Source organism: Myotis davidii, unplaced genomic scaffold (genome assembly GCF_000327345.1).
Source record: "Myotis davidii unplaced genomic scaffold, ASM32734v1 scaffold647, whole genome shotgun sequence".
NCBI lineage: Eukaryota > Metazoa > Chordata > Mammalia > Chiroptera > Vespertilionidae > Myotis > Myotis davidii.
In genome coordinates, this window is record NW_006298634.1 from 586,464 (window position 1) to 613,729 (window position 27,266).

At 38.6% G+C, this 27,266-nt stretch overlaps 2 protein-coding genes across 3 annotated transcripts in view; one reads left to right on the forward strand and one right to left on the reverse strand.

Moving 5' to 3' along the window:
• Positions 1 to 113: 113 nt before the first annotated feature.
• Positions 114 to 21,101, forward strand: CHODL (chondrolectin). 2 transcript variants are annotated; one of them, XM_015570927.1, is made up of 7 exons: positions 114 to 229; positions 8,560 to 8,869; positions 9,177 to 9,334; positions 13,032 to 13,118; positions 15,166 to 15,268; positions 17,315 to 17,393; positions 19,713 to 19,791. In XM_015570927.1, exons 1-7 carry the CDS (start codon positions 151 to 153, stop codon positions 19,713 to 19,715), a joined length of 819 nt encoding a protein of 272 aa, XP_015426413.1. In that variant the 5' UTR covers positions 114 to 150; the 3' UTR covers positions 19,716 to 19,791. The 2 variants fall into 2 exon arrangements, with proteins under 2 accessions (XP_015426413.1, XP_006774518.1); XM_006774455.2 differs by lacking the exon at positions 17,315 to 17,393 and having other exon boundaries at positions 19,713 to 21,101.
• A 2,049-nt stretch (positions 21,102 to 23,150) lies between these two features.
• Positions 23,151 to 27,266, reverse strand: part of TMPRSS15 (transmembrane protease, serine 15) — a 105,403-nt gene continuing 101,287 nt past the window's right edge. The window contains exon 24 of the mRNA XM_006774457.1: positions 23,151 to 23,306. Coding sequence (XP_006774520.1) covers positions 23,151 to 23,306 — 156 coding nt within the window. The remainder of the gene's footprint in view (positions 23,307 to 27,266) is intronic.

Sequence of the window (27,266 nt, forward strand, 5' to 3'; positions counted from 1 at the left end):
TCCGTCCAGGGTCTGTCTCCCGGGGGGTGGAAAGCTGTGCGGGGGTTGGGGGCCGGGAGGAGGCGTGGGCAGCTGGGTTGTGCTGTGCGCTCTCCTCTGCCCCTCAACTTCGCTCAGTGCAACACCTGCTGCCGCCGCCGCCGGGCCGCGATGAGCCGCGTGGTCTCGCTGCTGCTGGGCGCCGCTCTGCTGTGCGGCCACGGAGCCTTCTGTCGCCGGGTGGTCAGCGGTGAGTTTTAAAAATGTCCCAAGTGCTGGGCTCCATGGCTGCGAAAGGAGCCGGGCTTCCTGGCGAGCAGCGCGGCTTTCCCCGGGAGTCGTTTCTTTCCACTTTCTTTGGAAGAGAGTTGGTGGCAGGGCAGGGCTGGGCCCCCGCGGCAGGGGTGGGGTCCCGCGGGGCCCGGGGACGAGAGCCGCCGCGGGGATGCCTCCCCCTGCGGGCCTGGCTCCGCTGCAGTCCCCACCCCTTGTCCTCTGGGGGGTCTGGGACAGGTCTGCGCGCCGTGAGGCCCCCGGGGACCCCTGGGCACGCAGCCTTTGTTCTCAGGAGGCTGACAAAGAACCGGGGTGGGGTGGGGAGGAAGGGGGTGGTCATGGTGCATTGCTGCCCTGCCTTCGCGCTCCTCGTCCCAAGTTGGGGACCTGTCAGAACAGGAAGTCGGGTCGAGTTGGGCTGAGGTATATGCATGGCGACGACTGGCTGCAGGTTCATGCTCCCAGTAGGTGCCCAATTATGTCGGCGGAGTCCCTGCAAGGGCAATGCATCAGCTCTGGCCAGCCTCCAGCGTTCGCTCTGATGGTTCTTTCCCTTGGGCTTTCACGCGCCTATTGTTGAGCCGTGCACATTTGATTCACTCTCTTACTTTGGGGGAAGGTCTCTCAAAAAACACACAGAAAAACCACGGGAAGCTTCTCAGAAGTGTGACCAGGGCCGTCCTGAAAATGGAGCACAGACACTCCTTTGACTGAAGTCTCCTGTGGTGCCAATGAAAGGGTGGCAAGGAATGTTTGTTGACTGTGTGTGGGCATGTGTTTTAAGTGCTGGGAGGTGTTGTTTTTTTTTTTCATGTGAAAAGCACAGATTCCTTTTCACAGTCTGCGCATTTAGAACAGGTGCCATGGAGGTAGAGAGAGATGACAGATGACGGCAACTTCATCAGCAGCGAAGCCAGACCTTTAGAAACTGGCATCTTAAGCTTAATTGTTACTGATCTTGCCCTCAGCGATATGTGATGTCCTACATCTTCAGGATACAATTCTTGAGTGTCTGGTTGTCTTTCACTCTCGACTACCTTTTTGGCACCTGGAGACACTGGAATTAAATACATTGTGAAGTGTCACTTGGAAATGCTATAGCTGCTTGCTTTTCTTTTCTTTTTTTTTTTTTGGAAGAAAATCTGGCTCAACATTTTTAAAAGGAAAACGCTACAGTATCAAAAAGGATGTTATAGAAGCCATTCATTCCATTGGCTCATTCCCTCCTAATTTAACTTTGAGGAAAAAGTTTACTATTTGGACTCATCTGAATTACACATATCTAACTGCCTTCCTATTTATCAGAATTATGCTTGCAAATGAATGAACAGCGAAGACCAGGCATTGAGCATAAGGTGTTTTGTAAACACATAGAAACACTTCTTCTTTGAATTAAATAAAATATTTTTGGTGTATTCTCGTTTAGGAGGGAAAAAAGATATATGATTAAAATTAGAGCTTGAAAATTGTTAGTGAAAATTTATTCTGCATTGTTATTGCATAAATTGTTGTAAACCTGTGCTGTGTTTTTCTGTTACTTATAGGCATCTTGCAGGTGACATCTGGAAAATTTCTAATTAACTGAACATGATCTATTTGATTTAGTATAAATGATGATGTTTGCTTGGTATTAAAACAATTAAGTTTTTCTTATGAGTAATTGAATTGTCTTTGGCCATACAAGTTCACATTGACATTTAAGCATTATAAATTGATTTGCAATTTTATGCTTTGAAGACTATCTTTTAAAAATATATATATTTCAGACAAAATGGCATGAAGACAGAATAGTTTAAATCTGGACATTTTGGAAGTAGTAGGTCTAATGTCTGCCTGGTCAGCGTTGAGTTTTGAGCGGTGCATCAACTTTTTCATGCCACTAGGGACCATCTACCAAAATCCTCAAGTGTCTGTTGACTGCAGCAAGTTCCTTGGGACCATCAGTAGGAATATACTTACAATATATTAAATACATTTTCTATTTATTAAATATCAATACAGCTATTTATAATGTCCATGTAGTATACCTCCATAATCACCCCCAGAAAAATGACAGAAACTCATAAAATAATCCTGCATAGAAATTCTCATTTTAGCACTTTAAAATATTCCATTATAAGATACTTTCCAGTACTTTAAAATACATCATCCTTTTAAAAGTTGAGAGCATTATTTATAAAGGAAGTGAAAATATTTTTAAAAGCATTTCAAACAACTTCATCATCATAATCTTACCTATAAGAGTTCATAGATAGTATCTAGCAGTAGTAGAAAAGTATTTTTACAGGTCAGAGGCCATGCTTATTTTGATGCATGGATATGCAATACAAATATCCAATCATGAGGATAACAATCAGATAGTACGTAGTGAATGTATGGCTCTAAGTTGGGAACTATTTTTAGGGTCCTAGACCTGTACCGGCTTGTTGCTAAACACAGACGTGTAGAGAGTACCTCCGGGGGCTGCAGCCATTTAATTTTTTCAAGTGACTGGTAGGTAATGGAATCCTTAGGACAAAGGTAAGAGGAGTTTACTTATGGAGAGATACATATGAAAAAGAAGAGTTCAAAATTCCAGTTTCAAAGATGGGAAGATGTATTTGAAGAGCATGTGGGTATTTTTAAACATATGAAGTGTTTTGAAGTATCATTTCTTTTTTTTCTTTTACTCTCTCCCTCTTTTTTTTCCTTTCTTTTTTTTTTTTTTTGTGCACACAGCAGTGATCCCCAACCTGTTTGTGCTGCAAAATGGCATTGAGTATGTTTCCCGGTGCCTCTAAATTTCTGCAGGACATTTTAATATGTATTAGTTGGAACTTATGAAAATTGGCAAATGTTTTATTCAGAAGATTGGATGGTTTAGAGACCTCTCTTTTTATCACACAGAAACCACGGAATACTGCAAAATCATGCTGATGATCCGTAGCCAACAGATTAACATAACAGCAAAGGAAATACAAAGTACTGTTATCCCAGCCTCTGGTAGTATTCCATGACATCATCAAAAGCATAAAGTGATGACGGTGCAGTTTTCAAAGATGCAATTACTTTAAGCATCTCTTGGGCAAGAAAGGAACAAATTAATCTTATTGCTAGTCATTTAATAAACTGCACATTCATCATAGCCATTAATCCCTAACTGCTGTTCTTCAGCATTTTATGGCTTTGTTTTTAGAACACTTTTTCCTGGAGATGGCAATATCTATTCCATTAACACAAGAGAAGAGGCACTGTTGTTTAATAAAGGGGTATAAGCGGAAATCCAGCTAATGTCCTCACCAACCATTTTTACTTTTTGTAACAGTGTTCTGTGCTAGGTGGCTGGATGCATGCACTGCCAGGAGAGACTGTTTCTTTCACACATTAGGGGTGATATAACATGGCCTGACAACTTGATTCTACTTATCCCCCTTATAATTGGGGGCAGGGGGTCAGCTTGGGTCTTGCTTGTTTTATTTGGGGGGAAAAGGAGGCTCAATAAAACAATCATTAAAGACATATATGGTCTGAAAATACTAGATCGATGTTCCAATATCAATCGTGTGGCTAAATGTTCAGTAAGAGAAAACCCACAATCTGCTTAGAAACAAACTCTCAAGGCACAACCCCTTGCATATATCCAGTAATCAATATGGAGCAATACTAATAATTATAACATGGGAAACACAAATAATGAATATATTCATCAGTCCCTTTATCTATGAAATCTTTCACCTTAGGAAAAAAGTTCTATTTGGAGCACCTCTGGGGTAAATGGATGAACTGTGGAGCCTGGCTCCCTGGTTCGCCGCCCTGAGTTCATCACTTGTGAGCTGTGTGAATTTGGGAAAATTGCTTGACTTTCAAGGAGCTGTGAGATGGACCCCACGTGGCCAGCCCTGTGCCTGGAGCTGAGGCCACCTACGGAAAACACATTATTATTATTTTTTTCTAGCTTAACAGCCTATATCACCAGGAGAGATATTTTCCTACTTTACCCAAAGGCATGGGTTGTGCTAACTTTGAGGCCCTGCATATTAAACTCTTGATAAATGTCAGGCTACTATTATGATTCTTATTTCTTTAAAAGTCATAACCACTCTCACTTTTTAAAAATAAATATATATTTTTATTGATTTCAGAGAGGAAGGGAGAGGGAGAGAGAGATAGAAACATCAAGGATGAGAGAGTACCATTGATCAGCTGCCCCCTGCTGGGGATCAAGCACGCAACCCAGGCATGTGCCCTTGGCTGGAATCGAACCCAGGACCCTTCAGTATGCAGGACGACACTCTATCCACTGAACCAAACCAGCCAGGGCCACTCCCACTTTTTAGGAAAGAAAACATTAATGTCCTCAATGTCCCCAAAGTCCAAGTAGAACTCTGGGACTCCAAGCCAGTTCTGATTGATTGAATGCTTGAAACCTTAAGTCACACAAATGGTTTACCATTTGTTATTTAGATCTTGATTTTAAATATTAGAATTTTTTAATTAAAAAAGGAATCTCATTTCCTTGTCAGGAAGCATGTGGTATTTCCTAGCTGGAGAGGTAGGGCTTGCAGCTGCACCACTATTCAACAAATGACCCAAGACTGCCATTTTGTTTTGTTTACCAATGTAGGAAATGGATTCCAGCACATCTTAATAGTGCACTATGCAGCTCATTGCATCATACAATCTCTGCTGCAAAAATGAAGTTTATTATTACAAAACATTTTTATCAGGAAAATTCTTAAGAATTTGGTGTAATATTGAACCCTGAAAGCAGAACATGGAATCCATAGCTTTCCCTTTCTTTCTAGTTCGAAAGTGTCAGCATCGCCATCAGAGGTCACGTGACACTGTATATTGTAGTATCAGCATACTTAGTGTGATTTTGAGGGGAGTAAGAAAGAATGACGAAAAACAAATTCTTTCGTGCAATTCTGATAAAATGCTTGAAATCCAGTCAGTCTCTGGTTTGGGTTTATCATGTAAATCCTCTTTTGTACAGCTTTTTCTGGGCCACCTAAGGTAGGCCATAACTGAACAATAGGAATTCATAAAATGTCTTGTACATTTTACTGAATAATGGGATATTAATTCAATGTTGAGTTAATATCAATAATATATGATTATAGTATGAGGTCTAAGGAAAATGTTATTACTTTCCTAGCACACTGACGACTCACCTGTCAGAAAGTTAATACATTTAAGCAAAATAACACCAAGATCCCTTTCTATTCAGGAAGAAAAAAGTAAAGTGCAATGCATTTATGAGTTTGGCCCCACTTTTACATTATTGCCAAAAGTATTGAAAACTCTGCCAATATTTAGCTCTAAAGGAATTTTAATGACTAAGAAAAAAAGACAGTCATATATTCATGGAAGTAGTAGCGTAGTCTTGGCTCTGATATTGATAGGAATGTTTATTTTAATAGGCAATACTGGGAATGATCTCTAAATAAAAGTTCCTGGGTACATATGTAGGTATGTGTGTGTGTGAAACCAATAGGTGTAGACTCCTAGGTAGAAGATCTTTTCTCCCTCTTGTAAATAAGCCATCAAGCAAAGGATATTTCTCACGACAGATGCTAAGTAACATTTAGTAAATTATTGTTAGATAGTATCAAGTTAGCCTTTATGTAGCAAAAGCTGTTACACTGTTATCTGAATATTTACCTGAATTTGTTATGGGTAGTAGACTAGTCGATAGAAGGTTAGATGAAGAAGATGGAATAGATGGAAGATTAGAACTCCTGTATTTCAAAGTGGTGGGTGGAAGATTTTATCTGAATATAACGTTTAGAAGTACGAGAAAAGGAACTTCTCTCTGTGATCTCACAGAATGAGAAGGGAGGGAACCATAATGGTTCTCCAGGAATATTAGCCTTTACAGAAGTGGGAAAAGTTGCTTCCAGCAGATCCGTATTAATGGGACTTTTCTGGGAATCAGGGCAACATCTGTTTCCCAGCTGTTGGAGTTCCACTGCGATTACAGCGCAATGGTCAGCTGAAATGACAGTGAGCAGTTCAATAGCTACTTCTTTTGCTGCAACATGGACCAAGTTTGCTTGAGAAGGTGGAAATCAGTAGTGAAGTACAATTGGATGTAAAGAAATTCACAGCGTCAGCTTTAACTGACTATGATCTATGCATAGCATTAAAAAACTGCAATGTTTCCATAATTTCCTGGAAACTGCCATGCTAGATCTGAACTGCTAGTGACTTTTTAGCTCAAAGTCCGTGGACACAGTTGATATTCAATCAATACACTTTGGAGTCAATGTCTATCTGTAGTTGGTAATTGGCCACTGTCCCGATTCTCAGGGAGATCCCCTGCAATGCAGCCACACAGTCTCCACCCCCGGCCCAGGACTCCTGGACCATCAGCCATAGCCACAGCCACAGCGAGCCTCAGATTGGCTATCATCCAGGGCCCAGGCAGTATTAGTTGTTAATTATTTTAAATATAACCCCTGCCTATGGATTTTTCTCTTATTATTATTTCTCTACAGACTGACATTTATACTTGGCTAATAGCTAATAGTGGCATTAGGAATTTTCTCATGACACCAAAAGCTGTCATGCATTTAATTAGAAGCGCTATCTTCATTTTATAAATAAGTTTAGTCTCATCATTTTTGTACCCTCATCATAAATAATAAATATGTGCTGCATATATTTTTAATATAGGGAAGATAATGAGCAGAGACTTTTGGCATACAAATCATACATATGAATCCTCTGAATGTGTATATATTTGTTATATAAATAACTTTTACTCATTAAAACTTCTGGCTAATCAATTTTTTTTTAATTTGGCGTTTTGACATCTTGCAAAACAATCTTGTTGGACAAGGTTAATATTTTAAAAGTACTGGAATCAAATCCAAGACTGAGATTTCTCAGAATGAAAAACTAAACAAATTGAAACCTCAAGGGAATGCAGTTGAGAGATATTTTGAAACTTAGAAGTATGTAAAGGATGCAGGAGATGAAAATGGAACCAGAGCTTGATTTAAAAATATAGACATGAAAATCACTAGGCTTCATGGCACTGTTGGCATATTACCAGAAGTAAAAATATAGGCATAAAACCACGAGGTTTAATGGCATTGTTAAAATATTACCAGAAACACTTTTTAATAATGAAGTCATCTCAAAACCTAATAATAGACTAGGAGAAAATTTTTTTAAATAACAATTGTGCTAGAATCAATCATTGGGACTTCCATAATCATCTCTCAAGGAATGTTTCTGACGGATTTGTCCATTTGAAGTCTCTTTAATTCCAGTTTCCCGAGGGCATTCATCCCTGCCTGCTATTTCTCATTAACAATTAGTTGGGGCAGTCTGCTAATTTGTTCATATGATTCAACGTGTTGCTCCTGGGTCCAGATCGGGGTTAATGAGACAGAGGACAACTGGCTGCCATTTTATTAATTGGCTGTTCTCTGCTTGTGTCAAGTTACTGGGTGCCTGTCACTCAAACACTGTTGTGAGGTGAATGGCCTTGTGCTGATTTCCGCTCCCTCCTGCCTGTGCGTGTCATCAGAGGTGATCAGTTGCTTCCTCGGGGAGAAGGGCTGTGCTACCAGCACTGGCTCGGTGTGATGCACTGTAATTAAGAGTGTAAATCTGGGATGTTTATTTTGATCCCTAGTGTTTAAGTACAATAACACCTCCAGCCACCATAACTGGCAACGTTTTTGGCTCAGCTACAAAAATAAATACACAGTGAAAAAAGCCTTCAATCTCAAGAGAAATAATGTTCATGCAGATGAACCATAAGAAAGCAGTAAAACTTTGTGCTTAATTTCTTAGCATAAAGTCATTTAACTCAATTTTACATAAAATAGTATGATAGTCTGTTTGCCAAGGCTAAACCTAAGCTGAAATCAGACAAAGACTAAGTAGGTCACGGGCAGCAGGTTGGAGATAAGGAACAGGGACAGAGAGGGGCTCCTGGCAGTTTGTGAAGTTGACAACCAGAGGTGAGAGGTGAACCAAAGAAGATAATGAGAAACAAAACAGCTGGACCATTGGAGAGAGTTTGTATAATCTTGACTTACATGTTTGGGGGTAAAATGGGGGAGGGTGTAAGTAAAATATTCCATTGTAGTAGAGTTAACTAAGTCCCATACCATGGCTTCGTTATGACCCGATATGATCATGCCTATTCAGTTATGACACCAGGAAAATTCATTCTGCTTACTATGTAGGTGTATGTGAAATTCAATTTTGAGAGTGTTTTTTAAATCAAACTTTTTTGTTTTGTTGCCTATGTGTTTAAGTCATCTGATGTTCGTTCGTTTGTTTGTTTGCTTGCTTGCTTTTCAGGCCAAAAGGTGTGTTTTGCTGACTACCAGCACCCCTGCTACAAACTGGCCTATTTCCAGGAACTGTCCAGCCGAGTGAGCTTCCAGGAGGCGCGCCTGGCTTGTGAGAGTGAGGGGGGCGCCCTGCTCAGCCTGGAGCACGCAGCAGAACAGAAGTTGATAGAAAGCATGTTGCAAAACCTGACAAAACCAGGCACGGGGATTTCTGATGGCGATTTCTGGATAGGCCTCTGGAGGAGTGGGGAGGGGCAAGCGTCTGGTGCCTGCCCAGACCTCTACCGCTGGTCCGATGGCAGCAGCTCCCAGTACCGGTGAGTCGGCTCCTGAGGGAGCTTTCTCTCCCCTGTAGGTCGGATGTCAGAATAGAACAGGTGACGTCACTTAGAAGTGTTCCTGTTGCTCTATACAGAGTAGGACAAGAGTAGGTTTTCAGTATGTGGAACACAGTTCTGGTGTTACTATTTATTAATCATTGTGTTGTTTTATTAGTCATTGTATTAGTATTAATCATTGTATTATTATTATTTATTAATTAATGCATTGTTATTAATTAGTTACTGCATTATTTTTCTGCACAAACAATTGTAATCCTACTTTTGCTGCACCCTTTATTTCCAGAAACTGGTATGCGGATGAACCTTCCTGTGGAAGTGAAAAGTGCGTTGTGATGTATCATCAACCTACGGCCAATCCTGGCCTTGGAGGCCCCTACCTTTACCAGTGGAATGACGACAGGTGCAACATGAAGCACAATTACATCTGCAAGTATGAACCAGGTAGGATGTATTGTAAACTGACATGAACAGATGGTGTGCCTGTCTGCTGGTATTGTCTTATCTGTAAGCTGTGCTACCTTTGGCTCTTTTGGTTTTTCTGCTGTGAAACATCACTGTACTCTGCAGCTTGCCCTGGCATGCAGTGTACTGAAGCACACTGTGGGCCACAGGACAAGCTGCCACAGGGTTAGGACCAGAGTACCTAGAAACTATAGAAACCAGCGTCACTAGAAATAGAACTAGGGAGTACCTAGGAACATCTGGGAAGGTGTCTTTAGAGGAAATAATCATTTCCAATATTAAAGTCAAATTGTGTTTTTGTAAATTGATTTAATGAAAAGTAAACATCTATTTTAAAATATCTCTCTATATAAAAGCCTAAGCGATGAAATTACCAAACAACTGAACGCCTGGTCACTATGACATGCACTGACCATCAGGGGACAGATACGCAATGCAAGAGCTGTCTCCTGATGGTTAGAGCACTCCTATAGCCAACCTCCGCGGCCAGCCAACCTCCCGCAACCCCTTCCTCTGGCCAGCTAACCTCCCACGGCCTCTCCCCCCGGCTGGCCAACCTCCCGCAGCCTGGATGGGTCCTGATCACCAGCCAGGCCAAGGGACCCCATCCGTGCACAAATTCATGCACTGGGCCTCTAGTTTTAAATATTTAGTATGGTGTGTGTGAAGGAGATGTCACCAAAGCACCTATAGATTTACACATCTGAGCAACAGTTCGTTGGGTGATCATCTGGGGAATTTGAGGGATCAAAGGAACATTACCTTATGATTTCATGGCATGATTCTTGGCACATATTCTTCAGTGAATATCAAACTGGTCATAGCTCATTGAACCAACAATCATGAAAAAGAGTAGGGACGTGTGCCATGTTCTTGCTGTGATCCTCATTCTTTGAAATATGCCTCCTTAATCAGCTTTTGCTTCAAGTCTCTAATTCGTTGCCCTATGCAGCTAATGAGAAGATTACATTGACCTAAGCTACCGCAGTGTAGTTTTCTATGGAAATAGTAATTTGAATTACTTTGAATAAGACAGCTCAACTGAATTGATATTTGACCAAAAGAGAGATTAATCAAAACTGTATAAACTTGTTTTTAAAAATAATTTAAGAAAGTCAAATTAGATACTTAGGCTTTGGGATTTCTTTTGGCGTTATTTGTCTCCTCAGTGTTTGGAAATACATTTTAACTCTTCTGTCTACTTGACCTCATGTACTCATGGGAGGCAATCATAATCAAGTGCTGCTATTTCCATTATTCTCTTGAAATTACATGATTCCTTTTTCTCATAAGACCATGAAGCACAAGGGATTAGTTGAATTAGATTTACTCCTCTGTCATGTTTATCCTGCTCTTGAGTGTATTAGCCAACTTTCTTTCCCTGGTGAGTTTATTCTTTAGCAGCCCCTAGGTTGCTAAATTCATCATTACCCTTTTAGAAGCCTTTACAAAGCTAAATCTGTTACACTTTTATGGTTTTTATCTTCTTTTCTTTTCTTAAAAATATAAAGTTGAAATTTCTCTGGAAGTTTCTATTTGCAACTGTATGTACTCAAAACTCTTAAACAGATTATATTATAGAATCTTCTTAATACAATATTGTGTTCTTCTCTGACCTTTTATTTTTTTAAATATATTTTTATTGATTTTTTACAGAGAGGAAGGGATAGGGATAGAGAGTTAGAAAAATCGATGAGAGAGAAACATCGATCAGCTGCCCCCTGCACACCTCCCACTGGGGATGTGCCTGCAACCAACATACATGCCCTTGACCAGAATCAAACCTGGGACCCCTCAGCCCACAGGCCAACGCTCTATCCACTGAACCAAACCAGTCAGGGCTTCTCTGAGCTTTTAGATGAAAAATTTGACCTAAGTGTATTTTTTTATTTTATTTTATTTGTTTATTTTGGCCTTCATAGTTACATTATTCAGAACACTATAATCAGAATCTTCTTGACTTGTTTTGTATTAGATAATCTAGGTTTATATTACTCATGGAAGAGCATTGTAGACATAAAATTATTTTTTCCTTTCTCTCCTATATTCTACCTAAATCTTCAAATATTTATACTTTGTGAACTTATGGTTAGCTTTCTGGTGGTGAGGGACTTGGAGGATTAAGCAGTGGGCCTACTTAAAATTTATAAATTATAACACAATTTATTTTAAACTATAATTATTTCTCTAACTATACCAGAACTACTGTTTGATTTGGACTCAGTCTTCTCTTTCTGCTCCAACATACCATCTAAGCATGACTAATCATATTTAAAGTGAATAATTTACTTCTGAGTTTGCCTATTCTCTTCGCCATCATTTTTGTTATTGCCCAAAGAGCTGCATATCTATTCTAAAGGTCTACCAATGTTACCCAAATGCATTTTTATGGAGATATATCTGAATCTAATTTTTGCATTTACTAAATTGCACTATATACTCTTGTTCTTAGACATTAAAAATAACATGTATGGAATTATGTTTCTAAAATGTCATTATTTAATCAGCAACTGCATTAAATTAAAACTTATTAAAATTATTTAATAAATAATTTTCTGTGTTAAGATGAGTTCTGTGTTAAGCAATTACATAATGTCTGTATTATTTGTTCCGCAGATACCAGTTGAGATAGGTATAGAGTGCCTAATTGAATTCTGCAGAAGAATGAGTTTAGGGTAGGACTGTATCTGAAACCTAGTGGAGCCTATTAAAGGGTCAGGGTGAAATATGTATATAAGGATAGTAAATATTATTACAGGATGGTATATGATTAAACTCCCAATGAATAGAGACTATGTGGTCAATCAGAGTAGTAAACATTACATTGAAATGATTTCCTATTCTGAAATGAATATAAGATGCTGCATATGAGCTTTTCTTTCCATCACTTGACAAAAATAAATAGGAAATTATATTTTTGAAACAAATGAAAAGAAATTTACAGGGAATTTTCTTAATAATTTAATATAGTCACTGAACTGTTAACTTAACAAATAAGACCTAGAAAAAATTAGGTGATAGAGCGGTAAGATTTTCAATATCTTTTAAGGGCATGGAATTGAGGAGATCTCATCTCATAGAACCAGGGAAAGAAATAACTCACAAGCCTTAGTTTATTAGCATATTTTAAAAAGAGGTAGACACTATTAGAAATAATATCTAAGAATGGCATTATTTGTATAGGATAGAAATGTGCTTAGAACATTATTTGAATAATCAATTCCAAATGCAATCCATATGTAATCTCCTGCTGACTATTATTGTGAGGAGGAACCTGAATATTACACTGATATTAGTACCAAGATCATCTTTGCTTGCTGTTGAATTGCACTTAGTGGCTCACAGTCTCATGGTCACTGCTTCTTGGTTATCTTTGCCTGGCTTCGTGCCTGCTTTGATATTACTGTCTGTAGACATGCTATTGATTGCTAATGTAGTTATGGTTGCAAGGATTCACCAAGCGGATGCTTGATTTAAAGATAATTAAATGTTGACTTTCTAGTTAGATAATTTCAAGTAAATTTGGAATTCAAAATATAATTCTTAGCTGTAAGTTGTTCAGAAGTCAAAACTGATGTTTATATGGTTTTATAATAAACTTTTATTTTCATCTATTTGTATTTCTCATGTTGATCACTACATATGATCATATGATGTCTGTACTTATTATCTAAAGAGATCAAGCCAACAACTCCTGGAGAGAAGACTTACTTTACAAATCAACCAGAAGACACCCATCAAAATGTGGTTGTTACTGAAGCAGGTAATTCGTTCTTGTGTCTTTAAATCCTCTATGGAGAACAGAAACTGTTTGTTTAAACTCTGCTTCTAATTGGCCCAAATTTTCTTGTTGCTTGGTGAAATTGTGCACTAAATATGGGCCTACGGACTTTTACTTTTGAACTAGGTTAGAACAGCTGGTGCTAAGCTAGTTTTTGCACGCAAGAACCTATTTTGTTTTCATCTGGTTGGTTATGTAGCTAGCACCAAACTCAGTAATTCCCATTACAATCTGAACCTACAAGGGACTTCCCCAACAACGTATAGGAATTATGATGTAAATTTGCACATGCAGTGGCCTGCCAACAGTGTTGTGCTGGTAAATGTTTAAGGATTGGCCAGGGTGAGGTGGGTATAAAATAAAAAGAGATCAACCAAAGAACTTGTGTGCATGTATGCATAACCCATGGACACAGACAGTAGGGTGATGAAAGCCTGGGGCTGGGCTAGAAGAGGTCAAGGGGGGAATCAGGGGGGCTTATGTAATATTTTCAACAATAAATATTAAAACTCAAGGGGGGAATCAGGGGGGTTTATGTAATATTTTCAACAATAAATATTAAAAGAAAAACAAAACAAAACAACTGATTTGTAGACTTTGGGATTTTCTGATGTAAATACTCCCTGGCTGTTTTCAAGCTACCAAAGTGACATCACTGAACAGCAAGGTGGGAAGAATGCAAGCAATGATCTCACAACCCAGTGCCTCCAACATACCACTGTCTGCAAAAGAAACAATGAAATCCCAGTGCAGATGGCATGTTAGTTAGAAATTGTTTTAGCCTGGCCCTATGCCAACTGGACGGGAATGGTGACCTATCCTAGCTGCTTTTTGAGGATTGAGCCAAAGACCCAAAGTCTCAAAATCTTTCCACAGGCCATCCAAAATCCATGAAAGAGTGGGGAATACTGTCTCTTTTTCTTTACTAACATAGATGAGGGATCATGATGGTATTTGGAAAAGGGAAAACATATTTTGTGAATTTTTAAAATTCTTGAAGTCACCTGTTACCTGTTGGAGGCTCAGGAATTGATGATTTTTCATATTATCTTCAAAATGCCCCATCCTTGGACCTCAGCTAATATACTGTCTCATGTTTACAAAGGAAGTGATATGCAGTTAAATGGATAGTTTGCTTAGGTTGGTCCACTTCGGCCAGAATTATTTAGATGAATGATGATGTCTGCTTTTGATTGGCTAGAAAATAAATGCATAGTTTTCAATTTGTTTTTCCTGTATGGATATGATGTGAAAGCTTAGTGCGCTTCATTTCTCAGATGCCTGATTTTAAACCATTCAGAACATCTAAACCTAATTAACAATAATCAGTAAATAATTACATTAGGGATATTTTCCCCCTATGACATTGGTGAAATGTTGAATAAACTCATGCTATCTGGGACTTCAATTTTTTATTTTACTGAGAATACCCAACACGATCGAGTGTGATGGAACAGGATTAAAAATGATTCATTTTTAGAATTTAATTAAGAGCAAGTCTTCATGCCTCTGAAGTTTTGTGTGGCTGGGTTATGACTATATCATCAGTTAATATTTACACATTTTGGTGTAATGCCAAGGAGTCTTGCATATCATCATGGCACTGAGCTTATTGGTTAAGATATTTATGTGTCCAATAAATGAACAGTTATTTTAATAATGATTGTTATTCTTTAATAATCAGTGGTTGGATCTCTAAATAAGAACTAAGAAGGATTAGTGAAGTGAGATAGCTAAGATCATGAATACATTATGAAAACTAGCCCTATCTGAATAGCAGATTTAATAATACTTTTGGAAATATGGACACTGAATAGGAGCATGCAGTATGATTTTGTTTTTGAGTTTTAACAAACATGAATATATTAGGTCATTTGGCTATTTAGTACTTAGGGAAGAACCTTGTTGAGAATCTATTTATTGATAATAGTTTTATTTTACCTTAAATTCTGGGCAAACTTTTTATGTAACTTTGGTGTTAGAATTCTGCTTCAGCTGTCTTTTTACACTGGCTGTTTTACATTTGTAGGCATAATTCCCAATCTCATTTATGTTGTCATACCAACAATACCACTGCTCTTATTGATACTGGTTGCTTTTGGAACCTGCTGTTTCCAGATGCTGCATAAAAGGTAAATAATTCATATATGTAAAGATACCTTGAAAAGTTTTAAATTAGCCTAAACTTATATTTTTGATTTGCCTTAAGAAAGTTCTGATTTTTGTATCTGTCAGTACCAATGCAGTATATAAAATCTGGTAAGATATACCTTTTCATGGGATTCATGTATCATCTCATTCCATCCTCACAAGCCATATGAAGTAGGTACCCTTCAGTTTCTATTTTTCAGTTGAGAAGATGGTGGCTTAGGTGGGTTACATGCTTTGCCTTGGGGCTCATAGCTAATGTATGTGCTGGATCTGAATGCTTGTAAGCTTGCAACATATGCAACTATACTGTCCCTTGTTTATTAAGTATAAGCATTAATGCTAAACCTTTCAATCTTGATCTCAAGTTGAATGAAAGACTTGATTTTTGGGTAGGTGTACTTTGTAGTAGTTTTTCAAAATTTCAAGTCATAGCCTATTTTATTTCAAAAGGATCTTTTAAGTATAGGAAATAAAGCACACTGGTAAAAAGAGGTCACTTTTTGGTTGGCAGCTTGAAATAAAATGACACATTTTAATAGCCAGATTCTTAGGAGCATTCTTTTAAAAAATATATATATATTTTATTTCGGAGAGGAAAGGAGATAGAAACATCAATAATGAGAGAGAATCATTGATCGGCTGCCTCCTGCATTCCCCACACTGGGGATCAAGCCCACAGCCTGGGCATGTGGCCTGACCAGGAATCGAACTGTGACCACCTGGCTCATAGGTCAAAGTTCAACCACTAAGCCATGCTGGCCGGGCTTAGGAGCATTCTTTTATATCTGTTTATCCATATCCTTGAGTTAGAGATAAAATTTTTCCATGTGTATCAATTTGTCAATTGAATTAAAATAATTAATATAGGAAATATAAATATATATGGAAGGAAAAAAGGAAAAGATGTTGGATTTAAATAAGAAAATGTTTGTTAGAATAGACTAGACCAGCAATTTTCAACCAGTGTGCTGCAAGAATTTTTAAAATATGCATTACCACACTATTTAGTCAGGGGCACTGACTTCTTTTCCCTTAGATTGTAAAAAATAATAATAAATAAATAACAATGGTCAACACAACAATAGCTGTCTGGTGTGAATGAATAAAAATTTGAAATATTTTTTTGTCAGATTGGCAAAAAATAATTTTTGGTGTGCTACTGGCTGTTAGTAATTAGTTTGTATGTGCCATGAAATGAAAAAGGTTGAAAAATTGCTGGACTAGACATCTATATCAGTGTTACTAATAGAAATTGATCAGAATTCGCCCATCATTTTTTTCTTTTGATGTTAATTTTTCTTCTTCTTTTCCTGAAATAAACCCTAAAGAATCCACTAAGTAAAAAAGTCCCAGAGAAACATTAAATAGATTTAAACTCTACCATTCACATAAATTTAAAAAAGGATCCAACCTATGATTTACGGGCTTTTTAAGTAAGACATTTTGAATAATAATAATAAATAGCCAGGCCAGTATGGCTCAGTAGTTGAGCATAGATCTATGAACCAGGAGGTCACAGTTCAATTTCTGGTCTTAAATTGTTTTTCAATATCTTGTACAGAATAAAGACAGTAGTCATATCTAGCTTCTTCCCTTAATTCCTAAGACTGTGGAAAGATAATTTATCATTATGGAAAGCAGTGAAGTAGAGGGAGGATTGGATATAAATCCCCCATAACCCAACCAAACTGTTAAGGAAGAGCTGTAAATAACAAGTCAGCTTGAAAAAAAATAATTTGAAAAATATGTAGATCTTCTCACTTCTAAGATAAATATTTCTAAAGTTCCAATAACTGAGTTTTCTCTAAAGTTTGTTTGCCTTCTTCCAAATAGTGCGTGTTACTGTAGAGATTCTATTCATTCAGAAGTCTTCCAGGTTTTCCCATCTTGAAGATCTGTGGAGTTTTCATTGTTTGAAATTCTCAGAGTGAAAAAAATAAACCAAAATAGAGTACCTCTAGGTGCCAGAATTAGCTGTAGTGGTTAATTCATTTGTTCTTAGATGCTCCCCTTTTCCTTTCTTCCAGGAAAGCAAGGAGAAACTTCATCAAGGACTCAACTCCATTATCATCTGAGTGCCTTGCAGAAAATTTAAATACCAACCTGGTACACATGATGGTTTCTATCATTCCATGTCATGTTCAAAATAATAACTCTTGTTTCCTTAACTAGTAGTAACTCTTAAATACAATATGAATGCTATACAAAAACTACAGTAATAGCCCTAACTGATTTGGCTCAGTGGATAGAGAATCAGCCTGCGGACTGAAAGGTCCCAGGTTCGATTCTGGTCAAGGGCATGTAGGTTGACTATGGGCACATCCCCAGTAGGAGGTGGAGAGGGTGCTGTTGGGAGGGTCTGTGGGAGGAAGGAAGTAGAGAGCACGGTACACAGAAACAGGCAGTGGTTAGTTGTGCAGGTGAGGGCTGATTCTCAGGAAACTAGATCAAAAGGAATCTAGAGCTTGATCAGTAGTCTGGAATAGGATGATGGGTATGCTTAAGAACAGGCTCTTTGCAGGAGCCTAAGAAATGGACATTTTATGGAGAGTTGAAGATAGCACAGCCTGAGGCACAGGCTGGAAATGTGGGCCGGAACTCTACATCTGATGAGAGTGAAGATCAATCTAGTCTGGAATAGGATGATGGGTATGCTTAAGAATAGGCTCTTTGAAGGAGCCTAAGAAATGGACATTTTATTGAAGATAGCACAGCCCGAGGCACAGGCTGGAAATGTGGGCCAGAACTCTACATCTGATGAGAGTGAAGATCAATCTCAGATCTAGGGAAACTCAGATTCCCATAAATTATCAGCACCTGAATCTACATTGTTTTCAGAAACTGAAACAATAATTAAACTTCTTACAATGAAAATGTTGGCATTGCGTCAGACATACGTGAGTGTGTATGTGTCTGTGTGTGTGTATGTGTGTGTCTGAATTCTAAAGTATGACGAATCCAACAGAGAACCATCTATTTTATTTTATTTTTTTTTTCATAATTTCATATGAACTGTTTGCAATCTTCACAAACTGTAATAATCTAGGATTTTTTGTAAGAATGAAAAAGTAGGCTGGTGAGAGAAGAAGGACACTTTTAATTATTTTTTCTTTCTGGTTTTCTGATTGAGTGATATTTTCAACTCTGTCTTCTAATTCACTGATTCAGTTCTCAGCTTCCCCTAATCTGCTGTGTATTCCTACCAATGTGTTCTTTATTTGTGTTATTTCATTCTTTAACTCAGACTGTTCTTTTTTCATATTTACTATATATTTTTTCACGCTGTTGAGCATTTTTATCATTACTCTGAACTCTGTTTCAGATAAATTTCTTATCTCTGCTTCATTTATCTCTTCTGGAGAATTCTCTAGTTCTTTCATTTGGGGGTTGTTTCTTTGTCTTCCCATTTTGGCTTTCTGTTTGGGTTTGTGATCCTCTACACCTCTCAATCGTGAGTGCAGGAAGGTATTAAAGGCTGCTTCTGACTAATTAGATGAGGCAAAGACTCAAAGCCTCCAGAGATCGCCTCTGCCTACAAACTAATAGTATTCCAACTTGAATTGTCCCACCCCCCACCCCCAGGCAATTGTCTTTAGGTGTGGCAGAGTTTTTTTCAACAGGATGGGGCAGTTGCTTATGCCTGGAGGCTAATTGTTACTTTTAATCTCACAAGCAAGGCAAATGTTTATGTGGGAAAGTTATTCTCCGCTGTGTGAGGGAATAACTCAGCCCAGGAAACTTGGGGTGTCTGCCTTCTGGGCTCTATCTTCCAAATCTCCAATCTTGTCTTCTGCTCTCACAGTTCCAGTCCACTTCTCCCTTCTTCTGCCAGAGCACAAGGTGGGTGGCCCCACAGGTAATTTCATATGTTGGCCCTTTAAGAGGGTGCCTGAATTTTCAGCTGTTACTCTCTGGCAGACAGGGTCCCACTGCTTTTCACAGCCAGATAATATGTGGGTACCCTCCTCAGTTTTGGTGCTCTCTGCTGTAGGGCCCAGCTTGGGGATTAGATCCCAGAGTTCTCAGTGGCACTACTCCCCTCCACCTCTACCCCACCTCCCCCATAGCTGAGAAAACGCTCTGGGACTTTAGTTGCTGTTTGTGGGCACCCGGCCAGCCCTTTCACGCCTCTTCCTCTCTTACCAGTCTCTATGCGGTCTCCACTTTTGGTCCTCAGGTGTCTGGGTTATCTCCTGCGAGTTTTCTGTTGATTATTCAGGAAGTTTTTCTGTATTTTAGTTGTAATACCAGTTTGTTCCTGGGAGCACGTCCGTGCAGCATCCACTTACTCTGCCACCATTTTCAATCTCTAGAAGGACACTTTTACAATAAGGCTCTGAGATGCATACTTCCACTTGGACCAAGACATGCCCAGTTTTATAAGGAATCTCCTAAATTGAACTTATTTCTTCTTATGTTTTTCAGTAAAGGAAGGACAAAAACTAGCCCAAACCAGTCCACACTGTGGATTTCAAAAAGCACGAGAAAAGAAAGTGGCATGGAAGTGTAAAAACTTATTGACCGGCTCCAGAAAAGAAAACAGAGGTTTGTGTAAGGAATGGTATCAGAACCTTAGCTTGGAATGGCTTGAAATCTCAGAGGATCTGCAAGATGAACTGTAAGCTCCCTCTTGAGGCAAATATTAAAATGAGTTGTCTATGTTTATTTCATTTACAAAATATGCTGTGCTAATAATGGAGTGAGACATGCTTATTTTGCGAAATGATGCACCCAAACTTCAAGTAAGTGGAATGGGCCATGCAGATAAACTTGCTGTCAACACATCGGCAGTATATGTGTCAGAAGCGGTTATTTTTGTTCCTTTTACCTTTCATAAGTTGTAACCTGGTTACTGTAATGTAAATTGTATCGAAATTTACGGTGTGCAAATATATTTTACCTTTACGTAAGTGTTTGATAAAAATGGACTGTTCTAATATTTATTTTTATGGTGTTTCATTTTTCAATACATGCTGTTTTAATTAAAGAAATTTATCACTGTGGTCAGCTGAATTCACAAACATAAATATATTACCATAGGAAAAAGTTTCCTTTCTAGAAATGGTTCATCTTTCAGTTTCTCTGCTTTGGATCAGACAATGTGTAGGAGATCTCTTCAGAAATAAGAAGTTATTTCATTAACTGTGGTATAAATCCACACAAATATTTTACTTAGAGGCAAGAATTGTCTAAGTTCAATTGTGCAAGACATGTGCCTTACAATTATTTTTCGTTTAAAATTCAGCAGATTTTGTAATAACTTTGTTAATAACTGTATAAATGATATACTCAATCTAGAACGAAAATAGTGGTATATACATTATAAATCATATGTCTTCACATGTTGCCTATATAACCACAAGTAGCTCGCTGAGGGCTCTGGAATCAATTTGGTCCCTCCCTTGACCACAAAATAAAGGGTTGTTTGGGGTTTGGGAATAAAACTGGAGGCAGATAGCTGCATCGTTTGTCTAAGGTTTTCTTCTAGCTCTGATTTGCCTCTATCAGCAAATGAAGGGGTTTGACAGTTGGGACCAGGTGAGTGGTCACATTGGTGTGAAGGTAAGCACAGTACACTAACATTTCAGTGAGGAAAGAAAGTTATGAGTTAGTGTGAAAAAACGACTGGAGGGCATGGATAGTCACTGTTCATTGTTAAGGCTTTGGCTGGGAGAGTAAATTGGGGCTCTTCTGTCTTATCCCCTGGTTTCTTCAATGCTTGTGGCTTCTTCTTCTTAAGAGAGAGTTGTAACTAGCTGGTCTTCACATGTCCCTGTGCTCCTTTGAACCAAATAAAAAGTTCTTGTTTCTGAAGAATGAGCGTTCGTGTTGTCTAAATCTCTCAAGTGGACAAAATACACCTATGTTTGCATCAGCACATGAAGATGAGAACAAGTTACTGTGTAAGGGCAGTGAGAATGAAAGTGGTGGTTGTAGAGCGTTTTAAATTTCAGCTTTTTCCAGACTGTCCTTTTCCATTAATCAAGAGATCTCACGAAGGCAGTTCACAACTAGAGTCGGTTGACAAAACTAAAAGGCAAAATAGAAATTAGTGGGCATTGGCCCCTCTTCAGCTGCCTAGAGACTGAGGGAATGGGCAGCTGCATCCTAGGCTTAGATCAGCCAGGTTGAGCACTCCCCTTTCTTTTCTTGGCCACCCATATTTCTGGGCAGAATGAAGATCAGCTGCTGGGATCTACCTCATCTCACCAAGCTCCCACCGTGCCTGTCTTCCTTTCGTGAAGACTCGATGGGAGGAGACTAGACTTTCTTCACTCTCTCTGCCTCCCATGACTACAACAGCTGCGCGCAAGAGAGGCAGAGCTGTGGGGCAGGGCCTTGTTGTGCCTTTCATCTTGATCAAGGCCTGGATAACTCTTCTGGCATTAATTACTAAACCCATAAGTTACCGGGAGTGGGACAATGAACTTCACACTTATTAGAAGATGGTCAAGAGACTGTCCTAAGGGTTTGTTAACATTGCAGCTGACCTTTGAAAAGTATTAAAGGGCTACATGGTGTGGATGTTTTTTTCAGAGCATAATTCTTAATGTGTGTTTTGAAATGCAGGTGAATTCTGGAATAATATCCAGGTAGTAAATCAAAGAGTACACCCTACCCCTGCTGTTCTATCCTTCCTAACTATCAGGAACAGGTCATTGGAAAGGTCTTGAATAGTGTCTTCAGGGACTCTGGATTTCTGTCCTCAGAATAAATTTTATAATTGCTCACCAGTGGTCGCCAGTACCTCTTCAGGACTTCAATAATGATCATTCCTTTTAGGTGTAGCCCAAATTTCATTTCTTCCATAGACCAGCCTGTACTGATTGATCCCATCTTTCAGTTGCTATCTATTCCTTTGGATATATAGACCCATGCAAGAATGTGTTTGAATTAAGTAGGTAGGAATTTTGTCTTCCCAAAGGAGTCAATATATTTTGTGTGGCATGCGAAATTGAAGTTTGCTCTTACTCTGGAAATGATCCAAGAAATTAAAGCCGTGAAACAAATTCATTTATTCCACATTTTTGGTCTTCTAATGGGCAATTCAGCTGTGTTTAAATAAATGCTGCACATGTTAGAAACATCCACTGTAACACACATAAATCGGGAAAAATAAATTTTTACTAGTTGCATTTCTTAAATATGTATACTTATTTTTGAAAGTTTTAAAAAAATACCAGCTTGTAGAAATAGATAGTATGAATAATTCAGGTAATAAAGGATCCAATAAAAAACTACAATAGCAGTAAATTTACCTTTTATTTTGATAGTAGGGAAATATATAGACTTGTGCTTGTTTGCTGTTTACTTAGCGTATTTGAGAGGGACATGCAATCAACTTAGTCCAGGTCTCTGACATGAGCTTAGAATACATACTTTTTATGAGTAGGGGAACCATTAAAAATATGCTCAAGATGAATTAGAAATGTGTTTGGATAGAAACGCAGGAAGACTATTGAGTTTTTGATAATAGCAGTTTAAGCTGAAAGTAGGTAATTTCCAGCAGTTTATTTCGAACAGTAACAGACCTTGTGCAAAACAGTCTATTTCACTTCTTTTCCTAAGTTTTCTTTAAATAGGAGAATATGATAAAAATAATGATTAAGAGCAAAGAGAATTATATTTGTGAAAGCATAGCTGCTCACAATAAAAACCAAAATGTATTATTTAAAAGTTACTTATTATTGTAAAGATTAATTTAGTTTTTTTGTTTGTTGTTTCTCTCCCCCACAGCATTTTAGTGGCATAGATAAGAATAATGACTTTTAGAAACTATATTTTACAAAATTCTAAATTTCCAAACTTTTTAGAGTGGAATGAGAAAAGTGTCTGACTTTTGTGTTTGGTTTAGGAAATATTTTAATGGAGAAAACTTTGTATCCATTCTGTGAACCTCGGGCCCCGGGCATACACCCCTGGGCGATTAGGCCGCGCACACTGGTATCCGAATGATGTCACACCAGCCAGGAACCATCTGTTGTTTTCTTGGCACATTAATGGTCCTCCTGAATCCCCCTAAATAATAAATTACAAAAGAAAAATGTGTGTTGTCAATTGATATAAATATATACAATTTATATTGCTTAATTGATTTGCATAATTAAAGGAGTCATGTTCTAAGTATTATGAAGGGATCTCTGGAAAAGAATTATTCTGCATTATATGCTTTATAATAACTAAAAACTCACACATAAAGTTGATTTTTGTTTTCTTGAGTAGCATTAACTTTTCAGCATTAGACAAACACAATCAGATTTGGAAAAAAACACATGTTTAATGGAAACAGGCAAATCTATGATGTGATTTCTAGTGATAGGTGCACATGTTTTCATCTTAGATTTCAATCAATGAAATGTTTTTAATTTTCATAAGCATTAATTATAACAGATCCTAGTAGAGCTAATCTCATACATTTTATTTGCACACTAGACACCTGGTGCATGAAATATGTGCACTGGGTGGTGGTGGTGGTGGGGGGTGTCCCTCAGCCCAGCCTGCACCCTCTTCAATCTGAGACCCCTCAGGGGATGTCCGACTGTTCCACAAGGATTGGGCCTAAACCGGCAGTCAGACATCCCTCTCACAATCCGGAACTGTTGGCTCCCAACTGCTCGCCTGCTTGCCTGATTGCCCCTAACCACTCCCCTGACAGCCTGATCGATGCCTAACTGCTCCCCTGCTGGTCCAATTGCTCCCAAATGCCCTCCCCTGCAGGCCTGGTCCCCCCAACTGCCCTCCCCTGCCAGCCAGCTTGTGGGGCCATCTTTGACCACATGGGAGCGGCCATCTTGTGTGAGGATGTGATGGTCAATTTGCATATTACCTCTTTATTATATAGGATATGTAATGCAAATGAACATATGTAAGATATAGTAGCATTAATGACAAAATTGAAAAGTATTTTTTCATGTTAATTGTGTAAAAGAGTTTAAATCAATCTGCATTTTTATATATTTAAGTAGGAATTTAAAGCTTTGTGTATTTTGTTTGCAATCACTGATACAATAGATTATTTCAATCCAGGCTTGATGTCACTATCTTTGGGCCTTATATTTAAGGGAAAAAATGTGTTCTGTAAAAGCACCCTTTCTCTTTTGGGCGCAGAGGAGCATAAATGCATTGGCAAACATAAGTTACCTCTATTGTAGGTATAGCAAATGTTGGCAAACTGTTTGAAAACAGGGGCTATAGTTTTCATTTTTGCATCTTAAGCCTTTAAGCATATTAAGTCCATAATAAGAATTCAGAAATATTTATGGAACACTATCAGTCCAAGGTAGGAGTAAATATAGACTCAATATATGACTAGAAATTATTAAAACTAAACCTCAACTGTTTTGATATTTTTAAAACAAGTCATTGGGTTTTCTTCATGTTTTCTAAAATAATTTAATTTTGTAAATAGACAGCAGAAACCAGATACTGATTACATAAACAGGGATTTTAAGTTTTCCAAGTCATACTGGGTCAGCTGCAGTTACCCGAAGGATCCATCAGCAAGCTTGGTGCCCAACTGCTGTATGATCTGTCTGGTTGAGAGACTGATATGTAATTCTGTCCCTTCCCACCTTCTAATAACTCATTTCAGTTTGGTTATATACTGGCAAATTCTCCTGGTCTTAATTTTCTGATGTGTTCAATGAAGATAGTTCCTTCCCCCACGATCTCAGAGATGTATAAGCACTTCAAAAATACGAGTGAATGTCCAGAACATAAGTTATTAGCCTAACATTTATGTTTCCGCTTAAATGCTATATTTGCAAAGAAAAGAAAAAATCACCACCTTCCTTCAGTATCTGAATGCAAAGGTGGATGGCCATTTTTACTTAGAGTAGTTGTTCTTTAACTTTATTGCACATCGGAATCATCTGATAACCTGGGAAAAACACACCTGTAGAGTTTTTTATGAAGCAGGTCTGTGGTGGGGCCTGAGAATTAGCATTGATCACACCTTCTCAGGTAATGCTGCTCTGTTGGATTGGAGGCCACACTTAGCAACCCCCTGCTCTAGAACAAGGCTCAGAATGGGGAGCAAAGCCAGTTTGCTCAGTGTCATTCACTTAGGTTTATGTAGAGATGGCATTCCACAGCCATTCGTGGTGCCTTAAAATCCAGACAAGCGCCTCACAATGCAAGCCTTTGGTGAGCCGAAAGATATTCGAGGACATGTGGATGGCTAATAAGGCAAAATCTTTGACTCTATAGGGGAAAAAGAATGCTTCAAAGAACTTAGTCAAGTGATGAGTCAATCATAACATGTTCATAATTTTAAATAATGTATTCCTATTTAATCAGTCAATCCCCTTGGCATAACATAGTATTAAGTTAAACAGAGAAAATCACATGACTCTCTAGACTACTGAGTACTCAATCATGATAACATTATATTATGGAAAGTCCTGCCTTGTTTGGGAGCTTTCTTACTTGCTAATGAATAACATGCTTAGACTCTAGAAATCAGAGCCAAATAGAAGATTTCAGAGATCTGGCATCCATTACTAGCTTAATGTAACTCTAACATCAATAGCATCGGCAGTCATACTTTCTCGTGCATGAGGTGTCTGCCACATAACCCCCATTAACGGAAATTGAAGTTGTACAGCTGATTTCCCTCCTGAACAATAATTCTATAAGTTTTCCTCTAAGTGGCAATATATCTTACCTTTAACATACTTTTCATTTAAAAGGAAAGCATAAGATCCAGAGGTAAATTTTAATATAAATGAAGCTAACCCATTTGTCTTGAATTTGCCAATGTTCAGCAAAGCAGAATAAATGTAGAACTAAGCTGAAAGTTTAGTTTACATGAGTTGAGACATTGATTTAACTGAAGGATACACATATGGATTCATCTGCTTAAGTGTCTGTTAAAAAGTTTGGTATCAAATCAAATTATTATGACATTTATGTGTTAATATATATAACATATTGTTCACACTTGAACAAGTGAAACCATTTTCCCACAGTATAAATTGCTACTTCTGCATTTGTGAGTTATTTGCTTGCTCGGTACTGCTATCAGGTGTAATCTAATCCAGTAGATGTTAATGCATTAATATTTTATTAATTTTCAAGTACAGAAAACATGCCAGGAAATTTACTTACAAAGTCTCATAATAGAACTGTTAATATATCTGAGTTCATCGGGCCTCTAGTCTATAATAATAAAAGCATAATATGTTAATTAGACTGGACATCCTTCTGGATGACCTTCTGGACGAAGCCGGGACTGCGAGGAAAGCCTGGGTCCCAGGTGCCAGAGGAAAGCCGGTGTTGGCAGCCAGGGGAAGGAAGGCCTATTGCGTGAATCTTCATGCAATGGGCTTCTAGTCCTATCTAATAATGGACAAACATGGTAATTGACTGTACCTTCGCTATGCCTCCCATTGGCCAATCAGCAAGATATGCAAATTAACCGCCAACAAAGATGGCGGTTAATATGCATACGTAGGCTCGAAGCAGTGGAGTGAAGACCGAAGGCAGCTCCAGCTGGAGCAGTGAAGGCTTGAAGGCTGCTCTGGCCGGAGTGAAGGCCTGGATACTGGAGGAAAACCGGTGCCGGCAGCCAGGCAAAGGGAAGGCCTATTGCATGAATCTTTTCATGCAACAGGCCTCTAGTATATATATAAAAGCCTAAACAACCATTATGACTGAACAACTGGAATGACCAGTCACTATGACACACACTGACCTCCAGGGGACACGCTCAACACAAGCGTTGTCTCCTGGTGGTCAGTGCGCTCCCACAGCCAACTTCCTGTGCCCCCGCCCCCCTATTGGCCAGCCAAACTCTCACAGCCCCTCTCCCTGGCAGGCCAGCTCCCTGATAGGCCTCAATTGCCAGTCAGGCTGAGGGACCCCACCTGTGCATGAATTTGTGCACCGGGCCTCTAGTTTGCTTTATAAACCTTGTTGGTAAATAATAGTTTTGTTTCTAATGTTCAAGTCCACCCAGGAGAACTATGTAAATAACCC